Source organism: Cololabis saira, chromosome 23 (genome assembly GCF_033807715.1).
Source record: "Cololabis saira isolate AMF1-May2022 chromosome 23, fColSai1.1, whole genome shotgun sequence".
In the NCBI taxonomy this organism is placed as follows: Eukaryota; Metazoa; Chordata; class Actinopteri; order Beloniformes; family Belonidae; genus Cololabis; species Cololabis saira.
The window spans coordinates 26,181,027-26,197,686 of record NC_084609.1 but is presented as its reverse complement, the minus strand read 5'-3'; the positions used below and the strand labels follow the sequence as shown (position 1 = coordinate 26,197,686).

At 43.5% G+C, this 16,660-nt stretch overlaps 1 protein-coding gene across 1 annotated transcript in view; it reads right to left on the bottom strand.

Annotated features, from left to right (window-relative positions):
* ptprz1b (protein tyrosine phosphatase receptor type Z1b) overlaps positions 1-16,660 on the bottom strand; it is a 114,662-nt gene that overhangs the window by 40,760 nt on the left and 57,242 nt on the right. Inside the window, exon 3 of the mRNA XM_061714107.1 lies at positions 3,885-4,064. Coding sequence (XP_061570091.1) covers positions 3,885-4,064 — 180 coding nt within the window. The remainder of the gene's footprint in view (positions 1-3,884; positions 4,065-16,660) is intronic.

The following is a 16,660-nucleotide window of genomic DNA, read 5'->3' as shown; positions in this document are numbered from 1 at the left end:
TGACTTCGGGGCTCAAACCAGCATGATTAATCATTGGTTCATAGATGACGTGTCCTCAACAGAAATGAACTTGGGCCTTGTCGGCTTGTGGTCTCTCGGGTGGCTGGGTTGCGCCCTCCCTCCTCCACTATAGTTACAGTTCAGGTAGAGCATTGTTTTGACTTTACACACACACAGTTACACAGACAGTTTTTTTTTTTTCTCTTACAGATTTCAAAGGCTTGTGTGCCCATTGTGCGTTTCCCTGCCCTGCAAAAACTCAAAATCTTAACAAGAATATTTGTCTTTTTTCTAGTTAAAATGTCTCATTTTTAGTAAAAAAAAATCTCATTACACTTAAAACAAGACTCATCACTGGAAAAAAAACAACAATTTTCACCTGTTTCAAGTAGATTTTCACTTAAACTAAGTAGAAAAATCTGCCAGTGGAACAAGATTTTTTTGCTTGTAATCTTGTTTTTCTCAGATTTTTCTACTTATTTCATGTGAAAATTACTTGAAACAGGTGAACATTGTCAAATAACAAGTTATTTTTCTGGTAATGACTCTTGTGTCGTCATGCAGGTCAGAGGTCTTGTTTACAAACTGATTTATTTGTCACACACACAGCCCCGGATGTAGACAACAGGGGCCTGTACTACGAAGCAAGTTCAACATACCCAGGATATCTTTTCCTTATCCAGATTCACTAACCCGGACAATTGCAATCACGCTAAGCGGTCACACGACGGTGGTTATCAACTCAGAATATTAACCCAGGTTTCTCCAATCTGGATATGAGCGCGTGCACATAAAAGGGGCGGTGTTTTCAGCGCATGACCAATCGCAAGCATGGAGAAGTCCGCTGTCAGAGCCGCTTATTTCAGTAGCGAAGAGCAAACAATAATTTTACGGAAATATGATGAGTATAGGCATATAATACAGGCAAAAAGCAACACAGTTGCAGCTGCAAAATGCAGGAAAGACAGCTGGCAAAAGATCGCTGACTGTATAAATGCGTAAGTTCATAGGGATATAAACATCACTGCCCCATCATTAGGGCATAAGTAGATCTGACTATAATTACAATTGTCTATTCTGTTAAATGCATGTGTTGCTTAGATGTATTCGTATGGCGTGTATGACAATTGTAGCCTCAGCTGCAACCCCAGCGGAGTGAAACGCACATGGGAGCAAATAAAAAATAAATATAAAAACATAATTCAAAGCGGTAAGTAGGCTCACTTTCATATCTTAGAAGTACAACAAGTACAAGGCTTTAGTGTTTCTATCACTCTCTGTTTTAGGATGATATCAGTATACAAAAGCACAATGAAATAGCATTGACATTACTTGCAGCAAACAGAAAAAAAAATGACAAGAAGAAGATCGGAGGGATCCTCTCACGATCCGCGCACCGAGCTCCACTGGATTCTCTTCGAAAGGGCATGCCATTTTCCAAGAGAGCTGATTGGTCAGTGGGCGGTGCTTTTATACCTGGCGATCTGTATCTCGAACATAACCTGCTCCGGAGCAGGTTAGCTGTTCAGCATAAGTTACCATGGCGATGTACCCCGGTAAGAAGTGAACCACCGTCGTAGTCCTGAAAACCCAGGGTTAAACCTGAAGTTACCTCGCTAACCCCAAATCCCGCTTCGTAGTACAGGCCCCAGGTCCTGGAAGCAGATCTAGTGATTCATAAAAGAAATGAACGAGTTTCGCGGCAATCATGTGTTATTTAGACGCTGCATCGTCTGTGTCCCGCTGTGCCCCCATGCGCTACCATTATATGGAGAAGCGGCTCGCACAAAACTCCTAATATCTTCCGAAGGACTCCAAATGACACCAAACTTGCCTGGGTGAGTATACGACCATAAAAAATGCCAGAAATAAGGTCCAGGTTGTAAAAAACCAAACTTTCCCTTTAAGTGTAATGAGATATTTTGACAAAAAATTAGACATTTTAACTAGAAATAACAAATATTCCTGGTAAGATCTTGAGTTTTTGCAGTGTGTGTTTTTCTGTGTTTTTCTCGTTTCAGGCTAGCAGCGGATGTCACCCCTCACCCCCATCCCGACCCCGCCCTCCCCTTCACATTAAAATAAAAGAAAAAAAAAAATAAATAAAAATAAATAAATGAACTTGGGCAGCCCAGACTGAGCAAAGCGAGCCGTGAAACACAGGAATCGTCCCCGATAGGACTCCAAAATTGGGTCAAATGTCACTTTCTCTGTATGGCTCAGCTCACAGAGGACAAAGCTGTCCTGGTGGGGTTTACCCACATGTGGGTGCTCATGTGGGACAGATGTGGGTTTTGTCTTCACTACACGACCCAACAGCACGATCACATCCACCCACGTGGGCGGGCCGTCTCCTGTGAGTCGGGGGGGGTTCTGGAGCGTCTCTGGTTTGACCACATTAGAGCTGCAGGCCAACAAAGCGACACACTCTTGACTTACACGTCCACGGTTAGTCTAAAAACAGCTGTCTGACATCAGCCCAGGGTTGCTTCCTCCAGTCAACACTAATACACTCTGTTTACTCCTCGGGCACGCACATGAGAGTCGGACGAGGAATTAGCTCATGCTTAATTTACTCTGTGAAGACGACATCACGGTTTTATGTAACTTTCAGTTGTGTGAGACAGTGGGGAGAATATTTCTTTTATTACTTTCTGCCAGCTGGGCAATATCTGCTTTAATAAGCAATTTCCTCTCAGAGCTAAACAGTAAGGATAGATTAACATATGGGACACACACACACACACACACACACACACACACACACACACACACACACACACACACACACACACACACACACACACACACACACACACACACACACACACACACACACACAGATGGAAGAGATGGTGATGGGACTGTTGCTCAGAGAGCTTTCATCTGTTTATCAGTCCAGACATCCCTCCTCCTCCCTTCACGTCGTCTACGCTCTCGCCCCCCCCCCCCTGCTCCTTACTTCTCCGTATACATTTGTGTCTCTCTCTTTTGAAGCCTCTTTTCTGCTGCTCAGCTTCATCGCTGCCTCTCTGCCTCTCGGCGCCGATCCTCCTTCTTTCACAACATGATCTCTCGGTGCCGCTGTCCCTTTGGTTACTCCTTCTCTCTCAATTACACACTCTCTTTCACTTCTTTCTCTCTGACTGACTCTTTCCCCTTTAAATCCCAGCTGCAGTTCACCATCATTAACCTCTGAGTTGTACATCTTTTTTTTTCTTCTTTCAGCATCTGAAAAGTTAAGCTTCTTTCCACAACCAGGGATTACTGTGCTGTGCTTTACAGCGCCGTCATTCAGGCTGTGGTCCGACAAACTGGTTCTGCTCCCGGTTCTCAACCTTCATTTGGAGACATGATGTTTAAGGTGACCACTTAGTGCTCATTTTCAGCCGTCTGATTGGCTTGATTCCTGAGGACTCCAGTTACGACTCCTGTTGCAGGTCAGACGAACGTTTTCAACATGTTATCAACTTTACGGTTTCATCAAAAAGAAACAGAAACGACTCAAATCCTCACGCATGTTTAAGTCAGGATCAAACTCGAGGACCGCAGCCGAGCGACTCATAACCTTGCTGATTGACAAACCCACAAAGGCTTCTGTGAGGGGACAAAAGCAAAATAGTGGCAGAAATACTCTCCCTGACCCCTGATTGTAAACTGTAAACTTCCACTTTTACTACATAAGGAAATTCTGCCCTCTGTGACATCATCAAGAGCCCACTGTAGAAAAAAGCTTTTTCAGTTCCCTGATAACCAAGTATTTTGTAGGTAGGACTACGACAACATATCACCACCTCCAGTCACTAACACCACAAAAAAGCAACACAGAAAAGACAATCTGGCTTGTGTGATTTGGGGGGGTTGAGCAGAGGACTTGATCATACCAGTCTTCCCGTTATTGTGGATGGAGGTGGACTGGGATGTGGGTTTGTGCCAGCCCTCCAACTGTAGTCCCTGGAACTGCAGCCTGACCTGCGTGAACGTCTCGTCGATGTCCACGGGAGACTGTCTGGCACCGTTGCAGGACGGATACTTCTTCCCCCAGCTGCGCTGGCTGAGGCTACCTGTGAACACACAGAGTGGTTAAATGTCAGAGTGGTTGGATGTCTCATTGACACTCCAATCGACTCACGAAGAATATCATCTGCTCCCGTTCGTCTCAACATGAAAGCCCAACAACTGATTAGATGTAAGATGCTGCACAAACTGAGAAGGTTTTAAAATCAGTTTAGAATTCAAGGACTTTAATGGACTTCTACTTTAAATGCTGCTTTTAATGTACCAGTGTAATGAAATGGTTTATCCATCCTTAATGACTGTGTTTAAAGCAGCACTATGTAACTTTTCCACCTTAATATCATATTTCCAGAGTCATTGTGATGGTACATCAACTTCCAACAGGTGTAATGACACCTCTGTCATGGTCTGAGGGGTCTGTATCACCTTCACTGGCACTATGTAACTTTGAGGAGCATGGTAGGAACCCTGCCACACTAAAAAACTACACATTTTTACGGTTTTGACTGCTTTGCGGCATACATCACTTCCCCCTCCTTCCCGATTCGTAGTCGAGACGAAAATGGGCGGGGCTTGTAGCGCAGAGCTCCGCATAACAGACGTGGGAAAAAGATCGCTAATGGTTTAACTTTTCAACGCTTTCCTGCTTGGAGGCAGAACCACGGAGGTAAAGTATCTGATATAACAGAGTAAAAGAGTGAAAGAGTCGTCGGCTCGCTTGGATCACGGCTGTAACGACCAAACATAACCTTCCACACAGTAAACCACAAACACTCACGCAGACCGGGTCGGATCAAAACACAGGTTTTATTCCCCACTTCTCCAGCTAAACGCAGTTGCTGGCCAGCTCTCTGTGGTGCGATTAACCCCAATCTATAGATAAAACTAGTTTGTTGAGGAAAAAATATTAACTCTATTTGTAGCTGCAGAGGAAAAAAATAATCTCACGAGGAAAACAAAAATATTGCTCACGCCTCGGAGCCTCTTCAGCATAATATAGCAGTCAAAAAAAAAGAAAAGAGAAGTAAGAGTAATACAAAACGTGTACTGTATGTTGTACTATTTTACAAATTTATTGAAACACATTGCGAGTCAAACATTTACCAAAACAGCTGCCAAACACTCCTAAACAAGGTAGTAAGACGTGGGTTGTGCAGAACTGCGGCAGTAAATCCTTCCAAAGAGTGCAGCTCCGACGAGGAGCTCCATTCTTTGATAGGGACTTCATATGGATCCAGACCGTTAATAATCATTATTTTCTCCATATACCGCTCCCTGGCTTCCTTGTTTAAGGTATCCCGGTAAATTCCAGTTCCTTTCCAGCAGTTTAACATCTTTTTTTTGCGTTCCGTCTGTTCACTTGGTGAAACAGAAAAGTGGTTTTGAAAGTCCATCCCGTCTTCATTCGCTATCAAAACAAATGCACGCGACGGGACAGGATCTTTCCGGCAGTACGCGCTGGTGCTCATGGGAAATGTAGTGTTCTTTCTGGTAAAGCACTACCGCTTTTGTCCAAAGGAGCCGCCAAACTCAACAAAAGCTGAAAGTTACATTGTGCTGCTTTAACTGGAATCATCCATCCATCCATCCATCCAACCATCCATCCATCCATCCATCCATCCATCCATCCATCCATCCATCCATCCATCCACCCACCCACCCATCCATCCATCCATCCATCCACCCACCCATCCATCCACCCATCCATCCATCCATCCATCCATCCACCCACCCACCCATCCATCCATCCATCCATCCATCCATCCATCCATCCATCCATCCATCCATCCATCCATCCATCCATCCATCCATCCATCCATCCACCCACCCACCCACCCATCCATCCATCCATCCATCCATCCATCCATCCATCCATCCATCCTCCCAGCAGTACGTGTCTGGAACATCTAAGTTGGGAGATGACTGATAAACATCAGGACCAGGTTCCCAAACCACTTCAACTTCCTCTTTTTGATGCGACCCGTCCCAGATGACTGAACCCCCCCCCCCCTCATTTCAGCTCCTGATTATCGGTGGCTGCTGGATCGTGGGTCAACTGGCCACACCTGTCCCTCTTGGCTCAGCTCTCCCTTCACCACAGCAGATCGATGCAGCAGTCTGCCTGTCAGTCCAACCCCCCCCCCCCCCCATGTCACGCAGACACACACTAAATCATATTATACTACAGTGGAAGAAAAGCCTGCAATGGGAATACTCTATGAGCAAAATGTCTTGATGTGTTGCTTGCCCCGCCTGGGATTTCTTTCCTCTTATTTTGGCGGGGGGGTTGTGAGTCATTGATGTCGTGCTCATGTGGGTGTTTTTATGCGTTTTTAACAAGGCTGATTTTGACATGAATAATGTACAAAGTAAGAGAAGAGGAAGACCACCAAGATAAACAACTGACAATCGAGCAGGTTAATAAAAAGAGAAAAGGGAGGCTTTTGGGTGACGTTCGTCATTTTTTTTGTGGGGGGGTCTCAGGGGGGTCGATTCATTAAGCATGAACATTCTTCTAAACTTCTCAAACTCCAAAGGTCTGAATGTCAGTGCATTTCTTATTTATGAACACGTTTCACAATTTCGGATTCACTCTTAACCCAAAGCTGCGTGTGTGTCAGCGAGTGCGTAAATTTATTCATGACTTCATGTCAAATCTGCACCTGCATCCACAGTCCCTGCTTCCTTCACTGCATATCTGAGCCTTCATTCCATTGTTTAAAAGATTCTTGTTTGCATACAGAATATGCCACCCCTTAAGTCTGCTGACACTCATTGTGCGAGTGAGAGCGTGACATATTAAGCCATCTGTACAGAAGTGCATTAAAAAAAAAACATCCCAGAACGTCTTGTTTTTCATGAATAAATGTGCTAATTATTTGGCTTTGCTTCCTCCGGCTCCTCCAGGCGTGTTCAGGGAGCTACATGCATTATGTTGACTAATATTTCGGAGGTAAACATAAAGAGAACACTGAAAAACAGATTTAATGAATGCACAAATGGCCCAGAAGAACAGAACCTGGCATGTATCATGATTATAGCACGCTGCTCAGTGGAGCTGCAGATTATTAAGTCATTAAAAAATGTTCTACTTTTAGATCCAGCAGCAAGTGTTTTTCTTTCTGCAACAGTTTTAAAAGATGCATGATGAATGTCCATCTTTCTCCCTAACGGACATGAAGAGTTTATTGTGTCTGCGTGTGTGAAAGAAAGAGACGAGGGTAAACTGCATCAGCCTCATCTTTATTGTGCCACATTTGAACCAGCGCTGCAGGGGCAGATCGCCGTTTTCTGTTCAAATACACGACATGAGTGCAGAGCTGCTTTGTGATTCCCTCTCCAAGGTTAGCCTGCTGTTTGTGAATGTGGCACCTGAACAACAAATGCTTATTGCTTTTAAGACAGAAGAATTACAGGGGATTCAGTCCACATGCGACAACCCAAGTGGCATCTTGACAGCTATCAGGAAGGTGTGGACATCCTGGAGGAGGCTGAGAGGGTCTGCTTCTGTTTTCCACTTACAGATCTTGTCAACAGGAAGATGGGAGACAGGCAATCATAAAAGGACCAAATATCCAGTGTAGTGACATCATATCTTGCATGCATCTGTCGAGTCTTGCAAGCAGATCATAGAGGAAAGACAGATACTCAGGGACGTAAACTACACTCACATTACACGTCTTTGTCCAGTTGTGATACGACTCTGGTTTGATGGTTCACATTCATAACTACTAGTGGTTTGTATCAGACTTCCACGTGAATGCGTGTGCACCAGTTACCTGTAATAATGTGTCATTTGTATAAACCACAACAAAAAGAGCGTCATATTTCTGCAAGACCTCGTTGAAACAGGAGAGTTGACCGAGGGAGGATTTCCAAACGGCTCAGATTGGAGGCGATCGTAGCGGTTAGCAGTCACATTTAGCTCCAAACAACGGCTGTACGTGAAACAATCAAGGAAATCAAGTTCCTCCGGAACGTGTCGTTCCAAACTGACTGAAATGTTCTGAAATGCACATTGAAAATTATCATATGCCTTCATTTTCATTAAAAGCTCTAAACATTTATAAGTTATAGACTTCTATTTGAACATAATGCAAGAATATCAGAGTCATGAGCTGTGATTTTGAGGGCGCGTTCCCGTGACGGGGGAGGAACTTCTCAGCTGGGATGTACGACACCTGTGCAGGCTGAGACAACGATGAGCGGCACACACAAACAGACAGACGGACTCCGACGTCTGCTCTCATTTATCGCGTGGCCAGATTGTTGCATCCATTCTGATACTGGCCACTTTACTACCTCAACTTCCTCATGTGAACTGGCCAGTTAAGGTGCGTCATAACATTTCTGTGGGAGAAGGTCAGGACCCAATTTTAACAATTTAAAAAACATGAACTTTCTTCCTCTGTACCAGAACAACTGGTGCTCTAACAAGAGCCGTCGTCTTGATGCGCGATCAGCTCTCGCTTGACATTTACCTCTGAGGTTCTGACATTTTCCTGTAGAAATAGCACGTTATGCCCTTTTTCTCAGAACTTGACACACTTTTCTCAAGGTTTAACGGAAATGTCAGAGTGATGCCCAAGAGATGGAGTACAGCACTTTGCTTTTAAGCCATAGGTTTACAGCTCGTTTGAGAGCAGCTGACTTAACCCTTGAAGCAGGTTGTTGGTGTTAAGGCTGAAATATGCTTCTGCGTCACACCAACGCAGAGCACACGCCGCAGCCGTGACGCCGTGCTGAACCCTTCTGACTTCTCCGTCTCTCCATTTGGTCGCGGTGCAGTACCCCCCGCGGCCACTAGTTAGCGATCTTTTTCTGAATGGTTTATCCGACTTTTTCCGGTCACAGTAAATCAAAGAAATAAGGACAACTATTGTGCAAAAAACAAAAACAAAAAAAATCACACATAAACGAAGAAAAGAGCCCTGGAAGTTCACTACTGATTCAAACCGGAAACCGGAAATGCTTCGCTTTCAAACGAACCAATCACAGCGCTCTCCGTCTGCGTTTGGTCTGCGTCTCCTCGACGCGTAGTTACAATTTTCAGGAGGTGCACGTCAGTGACGGCGCAGGTGACGGCGCAGGTGACGGCGTGTCCTCTGCGTCGATCCAAACCACACGCCGTAGGCACGGCGTCATTTTGACGCAGAAGCATAACTGAGCCTTTAGAGAGCGTACACAGCAAACTGTCAGGGTATTGGTTGAGAAGGACCCAGATGCAGGAGACGAGGAGGCAGGAGTTCCCAAACAAGTGATTTATTAACTCAAATAAAACCAAAAGTGCTGCTTAGCAAAAAAAACATGACCAAAACTACCAAAACCTGACATGGCACATGGAGGGAGGAAATAGTACGGACCAGCAGGGAGCAAAGACAAGACAAGACAAGACACGGGTGCAGACAATCAGGGCAGATGGGAACAAGGGAAGTCGAGAAGTCCAGTTCCAAAATAAAACAGGAACCTAACTACAAAACTGTGAAAAAACCCAAAAACCGTGACACAAACCAAGTTCCTCTAGCACACCCCAAACAGATTTTATTCTAAAATACTTCACTTTCACTCGTCCACTGGTCAGCCACAAGTAGCTGGCATGGATCCCTCTTATACGGATGCGTTAAACCGGCCCAGGTTGTTAAAGACGCACCACACACAGGAATGCTGAAGTAACATAATGGCCAGTCTGCAGGGGGAGCGTCAGAAACCATGTAATTATTCTGTCAAAATAAGCTCAACACAATCTGTGACTTCGCCGTTGTTCATTTTTAATGTGTTTTGTTTACATTTTTAAAGACAAGTTTTCTTTTTTTTCCCTTTTTTTTCTCTTTAAGCAGAAATCCTGCTGCTTCTGTTTGTCCAAGAACAACCATCTTGTAGGTGGAAGATAAAACACAAAACAAAGAGGCGGTAAAGCGTTAGAAGCTCTTTAAAGCCGGAATAATGAAATAATGAAGAGAAAATCCACATTTTATTTCATCATATTATATTAAAATCAAAAGTACCCCAATTAATAATAAATAAAAAAAAAAAAAAAAAAAAATATATATATATATATATATATATATATATATATATATATATATATATATATATATATATATATATATATATATATATATATATATATATATATATATATATATATATATATATATATATATTGTTATATTGATGTTTGATTGTGGGGGTGGTGCAGAGGTCTCAGAAATCTATGTATTAAATATGAAACATTGAAACATCAGGCATTAAGGGGTAAAATCAAGAGTTCGGGCGTCTTTCTGAGGTACAGTAAATGCAGTTTTACAGAAGTAAACCTTGGGTGGTGATCATAGGGTGAAATAAACATTGGGAGGCTGAATATATGACGTACCGATCACTCTAATCTAAACAGCTAACTGAAAATGAGTCTGCTGGATATAAAGTGATTAGTTTCTGAGTTGGTCGGAGCTTCAGACACCCAAATGCATCATCTGAAAGGGAGCAGATGCCAGATGAAGCAAACCCAGACCAAACCATGACACCTCCACTTCTGCGCTTCACAGATTGGATAAGGTTTTTAGTTTAGACCAGCTCTGGTCCTGCAGAGACCAGCAGGCAAACACCTCCTTAGGTGGGGGAACAACGCTCTTCAACATCCTTTGCACACAGTTCCAGATGGTGCCATGGCGGCATCACACCTCTTTTGATGCTGACATTGTTCTGCAACCTGATGAACATCAGCATCTGTTTCTGAGATCCTTAGAAACTCTGTGCTTCTTGTGATATACTTGACATACCACAAAATGACACTGTTTACTTGGGTCATATTGAGAGATGAATGAATAAAACTCCCAGAACGTGTCCCTCTAGCTCAGGGGTTGGCAACCCGCGGCTCTAGAGCCGCATGCAGCTCTTTAGCGCCGTCCTAGTGGCTCCTGGAGCTTTTTCAAAAATGTTTGACCTTTTACTTCCTTTTTCTCTTCTTTTTTTCCCTTTATTTTCTCTTTTTTTCCTTCTCTTTTTTTCTTCTTTTTTCTTCTTTTTTTCCCTTTTTTCTCTGCTCTTCTTCTTTTTCCTTTCCTTTTTAATCTCAACATTTTGACTTTTTTCTTGAAATTGACTTTTTTCTCGACATTTCGACTTTTTTCTCGACATTTCGACTTTTTTCTCTCGACATTTTGACTTTTTTCTCAAAATGCATAATGAAAAAAAATAAATCTTCCCCCAGTTATAACTAATATAGACACATGCAGCATGTGTTGTCTTCATTCTAAGGCTTATACAAGACTTTTCATTTTTTGCGGCTCCAGACATATTTGTTTTTTGTGTTTTTGGTCCAATATGGCTCTTTCAACATTTTGGGTTGCCGACCCCTGATCTAGCTTCTGATGAGTGTCGGCGTGTGTCAGTCAGTGAGAGCGGCTGAAGCAGCATCGATGTTTAAACTGGCTGCAGGCTGTTTCAGCCAGGGTGCGTGTGAGTGAGGCAGCGCTGGAAGGACTAAAAGCAGCCATGCAGCCTTTTAAAATGTACTTTGCTGAACACACAAACTATACATTTTCCAATCAGGCAGCGAGCAACGTGCACTTCTTTCTAACACAACAGAGTGAGATGAACCATCTCTCCTGCTCTACTCCCCAAGCTGAACTGATGTAATCCATCTAAATTCCCCGCTCTGGCACAAAGACATGCAGTTTAAAATGAACTTTTCTGTATTCTCTTTAAACGTAATGGTGCTGCACACGTCAGTGTGTTTGTGTGTGTGTGTGAGGGAAATGTCAGGAGTGTGTAAGTGGTCAAAAGCCACATGTGACCCCTGCAGTTAGCCCCACAACACACACACACACTGAAACACAAACACAGAGCGACTCTGACATAACGCTGCCATGGCAACAAGTAGCTAGCAGGTCGGAGGGAGGGATGTAAGAAAATCCCTGGTGTTGCTGCATGAATGGATGTTTATTTAAGTCCATAAACGCTCTCGAGCACAAAGAAGAGAGGTTCAGATCTACATGATTAATGACGGGAGTGACTCCTCATCCATCCACGTTCAGAAACTCAAGCTGTCCACTCGCTTAAACAAACAAAAGCAATAACCAAAGCAGTTGAACGTATTTTCTTGATATTATTTTGACTGAATTTCACTGATTACACATTAAACTTATTTTCTCACCTTTAGTACTTTTCTTTTTGGTTTATTGAATATCTGCAGTTTAGAACAGGCTCGTCAGTAAATCAGGACAGAATATGAAAACGGACCCAATTCATCCCTCGTGGTTGCCGTAGTAACGTGATGCATACGTCACAGTCTCATCGGTGGATTTCCTGAGACTTCACACCAACAAGGGTTGATGTGTGGATCAAATTAAAATAATAAATGAGCGAATGAATCAAGCTTCTGTCATGCTTTAATTTCAAAAGTTAAATCAGTGCAATAATTGACTTTTAAGACGATGGTTGAACTGGTGCAATTGATAATCTGATGTTTATTCAATAGGAATCAAATGCTTTAAATCTGGTCATGATGTGAGACATCAACATCCAGGACTTCGGCCTGATGACGTTCAACTCTGGTTCAGCATGACTGGATCTGAGGATGAATGTGAGAGGAATCTGTGAAGGAGTTTAAATCTGTTAATTCTGAACATAGCTAGACCCCTCTGGAGGACCAAAAGAGACAGAAAAGAGGGAAAATGTTGACAAACTTTGAATTCAGATGCTCCTCCAACAGACTGGTGTGCTAAAGGGGGGGAGACAGAAGCCACGTGCACCGGATGCTGCTGTGGTTGCTCTTTTTATCCTCCAAACCCCAATTATTTCAGCTTCCTCTCAGGAGAGGAGAGGCAGGACCAGAGAGGAGGAGGAGAAGAGCAGCAGGAGAGAAAGAGGCGAGAAGCAACGGTGGCCCGAAGTTTAGAGGAGAAGTAAGAGAAGGAGGAAAATAGTGTGTGTGTAGACATTTGTGTACTGTGTTTCATGTATATACACATGAAACACAGTATATACTGTGTTTCATGTGTCTTTCTACCGACATTTAAACAATTTTATCCCCATCGGAGGAAGTAAACACTCACAGAACTGACGTCAGCATCCACAAGAGGCTCTGCTCTGCTGAGTCAGACAAAGTTCAGAAAACAGCAGGATTATCACACTCAATAATGCAACTTCTCGTCTTTTTCGGGGGAGGTGGCTTTATGCACTTGCTCTGCCAGAAATAGCTGGAATTTAATATTAAAGAAGAAAAGAAGGGTTGTTGCTTTTGTTGAACCCACAGTGGCACTTTGAGTGTGTGCCATTGTCTGGATGAGTCAAGCTGGAGAAGAAATGGATCCCTGCAAAAACTCAAAATCTTAACAAGAATATTTGTCTTATTTCTAGTTAAAATGTCTCATTTTTAGTAAAGAAAAATCTCAACAATTTTCACCTGTTTCAAGTAGATTTTCACTTAAAATAAGTAGAAAAATGGAACAAGATTTCTTTGCTTGTAATGAGAAGATAAATCTTGTCCCACTGGCAGATTTTTCTACTTATTTCAAGGGAAAATTTACTTTAAAAAGGTGAAAATTGTCAAATAACAAGTTATTTTTCTGGTGATTACTCTTGTTTTAAGTGTAATGAGATTTTTTGACTAAAAATCAGACATTTTAACTAGAAATTAAAGCTGCAAGCAGCGATGAACGGGCAGAAAAAGCAGAAAAAAGGGACAACCAATCAGAAGAAGGGGCGGGGCTAATTCAGGCCAATGAAGGTCAAGGACTCATTACAGAGTCCCATGACACCACCCACGACTTCCTATGTCAAACAATTAAAATGTTATAGCAGAAAAAAGGGACAACCAATGACAAGAAGGGGCGGAGCTAATTCAGGCCAATGAAGGTCAAGGAGTCCATACAGAATCTGATGACACCACCCACGACTCCCTATGTCAAACCATTCAAAAGTTATAGCAGAAAAAAGGGACAACCAATCAGAAGAAGGGGCGGGGCTAATTCAGGCCAATGAAGGTCAAGGACTCCATACAGAATCTGATGACACCACCCACGACTCTCTATGTCAAACCATTCCAAAGTTATAGCAGAAAATCGGGACACCCAATCAGAGGAAGGGGCGGGGCTAATTCAGGCCAATGAAGGTCAAGGACTCATTACAGAGTCCCATGACACCACCCACGACTTCCTATGTCAAACCATTCAAAAGTTATAGCAGAAAAAAGGGACAACCAATCAGAAGAAGGGGCGGGGCTAATTCAGGCCAATGAAGGTCAAGGACTCATTACAGAGTCCCATGACACCACCCACGACTTCCTATGTCAAACAATTAAAATGTTATAGCAGAAAAAAGGGACAACCAATGACAAGAAGGGGCGGAGCTAATTCAGGCCAATGAAGGTCAAGGAGTCCATACAGAATCTGATGACACCACCCACGACTCCCTATGTCAAACCATTCCAATGTTATAGCAGAAAATCGGGACAACCAATCAGAAGAAGGGGCGGGGCTAATTAAGGCCAACGAAGCTTAAGGACTCATTACAGAGTCCCATGACACCACCCACAACGTCCTATGTCAAACCATTCAAACGTTATGGCAGATAAAAGTATTCTAGGGGGCGCTGTTGAGCCGTTAGGCCACGCCCATTAATGCAAACCATGAAATATCAAATTTATCGCCACGTCTGGCTTGCATGCAAAATTTGGTGACTTTTGGAGAACTATCAAATATGGACCAATCACATGAAGGGGGGGCGCGCCTTTTGGCGTCTAGCGTCGCCAAAAGGCGCAGGATGGTGTCGCAGGATGTAGACGCACATTTTGATGTATAACACACCTGGGTGCACGTTACGGTTCGGGCTGAATTAACTGCCGAAGGAATGGCATAAATTTCGCCAAAATGACACAATTTATTCAAAATGGCCGACATCCTGTTCGGTTTCGGCCATGGCTCCAAGAGACTTTTCTTTAAGTTGTGCCATGATACAGGTGTGTAGCGATTTTCGTGCATATACGTCAAACCGTATTGTGGGGCTTGAGGCGCAAAGTTTTCCGGGGGGCGCTGTTGAGCCATTTTGCCACGCCCATTAATGCAAACCATGAAATATCAAATTTTTCGCCAGGCCTGGCTTGCATGCCAAATTTGGTGACTTTTGGGGAACTATTAAATATGGACCAATCAGATGAAGGGGGGGCGCGCTTTTTGGCGTCTAGTGTCGCCACGGTAACACTTTTGAAAGAGAAAAGTAATGCGTGTAGTCGCAGGATGGAGATGCACATTTTGATGTATAACACACCTGGGTGCATGTTACGGTTGGGGCCGTATTAATTCTCGAAGGAATGGCATATCTTGCTCCAAAATTACGTGATTCATTCAGAATGTTCAAAATGGCCGACTTCCTGTTCGGTTTCGGCCATGGCGCCAAGAGACTTTTCTTTAAGTTGCGACATGATACAGGTGTGTACCGATTTTCATTCATGTACGTCAAACCGTATTATGGGGCTTGAGGCACAAAGTTTTTTCTGTCTGAACCAATCACATGAAGGGGGGGCGCGCTTTTTGGCGTCTAGCGTCGCCACGGTAACGCTTTTGAAAGAGAAAAGTAATGCGTGGTGTCGCAGGATGGAGACGCACATTTTGATGTATAACACACCTGGGTGCACGTTACGGTTCGGGCCGTATTAACTGCCGAAGGAATGGCATGAATTTCGCCAAAATGACACGATTAATTCAAAATGGCCGACATCCTGTTCGGTTTCGGCCATGACTCCAAGAGACTTTTCTTTAAGTTGCGACATGATACAGGTGTGTACCGATTTTCGTGCATGTACGTCAAACCGTATCGTGGGGCTTGAGGCACAAAGTTTTCCGGGGGGCGCTGTTGAGCCATTTTGCCACGCCCAATAATGCAAACCATTAAATATCAAATTTTTCGCCAGGCCTGGTTTGCGTGCAAAATTTGGTGACTTTTTGGGTACGTTTAGGGGGGCAAAAAGGCCTTCCTTTCGTCAGAAGAAAGAAAGAAAGAAAAATTCCTACAGATACAATAGGGCCTTCGCACTGAAGGTGCTCGGGCCCTAATAAGACAAATATTCCTGGTAAGATTTTGAGTTTTTGCAGTGAAATGTTTTCCCTCCAAATCCCAAATCTGTAACTTGACCAGCGCTTTTGCCAACACTAACAGAAGACAGCAAGGGTTTCAGCAGGCGTTGCACTCGCACGGACAGGTTGGTTCATTGGAACGCGTCTGTGCCCTGAATGAGGCGGGTGATGAGTCAGGCACGCTGGGGAAGCATTAGAGCTGGCTGGCCGCCTTTTCTACTCCCATATTGACCCACTTTTACCTGTGATGAGAAGGGATTCAAAGCAGAACAAAAAAAGATGTTCTCAGCCAGGGATGAGCGTACAGCAGTTTATCCCGCTGCTTTAATCCCATTTAATCACACCTTTTATATAATGTGGGATCCTCTCCAGTTTCTGTGCTGAAGTCGTATAATCAGTCCCGTTGGATTCTGCAGTGACTCAGCAAAACTCCATGCAGACTATTTGCAGGTAAACCAGGTAAGAGACAGCGCTGCTACCGGGGTTTAGTTGTGGCAGTTGGTTTAAAGGGGACGCATAATAACACCAATAATATATTGAATATATTTGGCTGCAGTGTACATACGTTA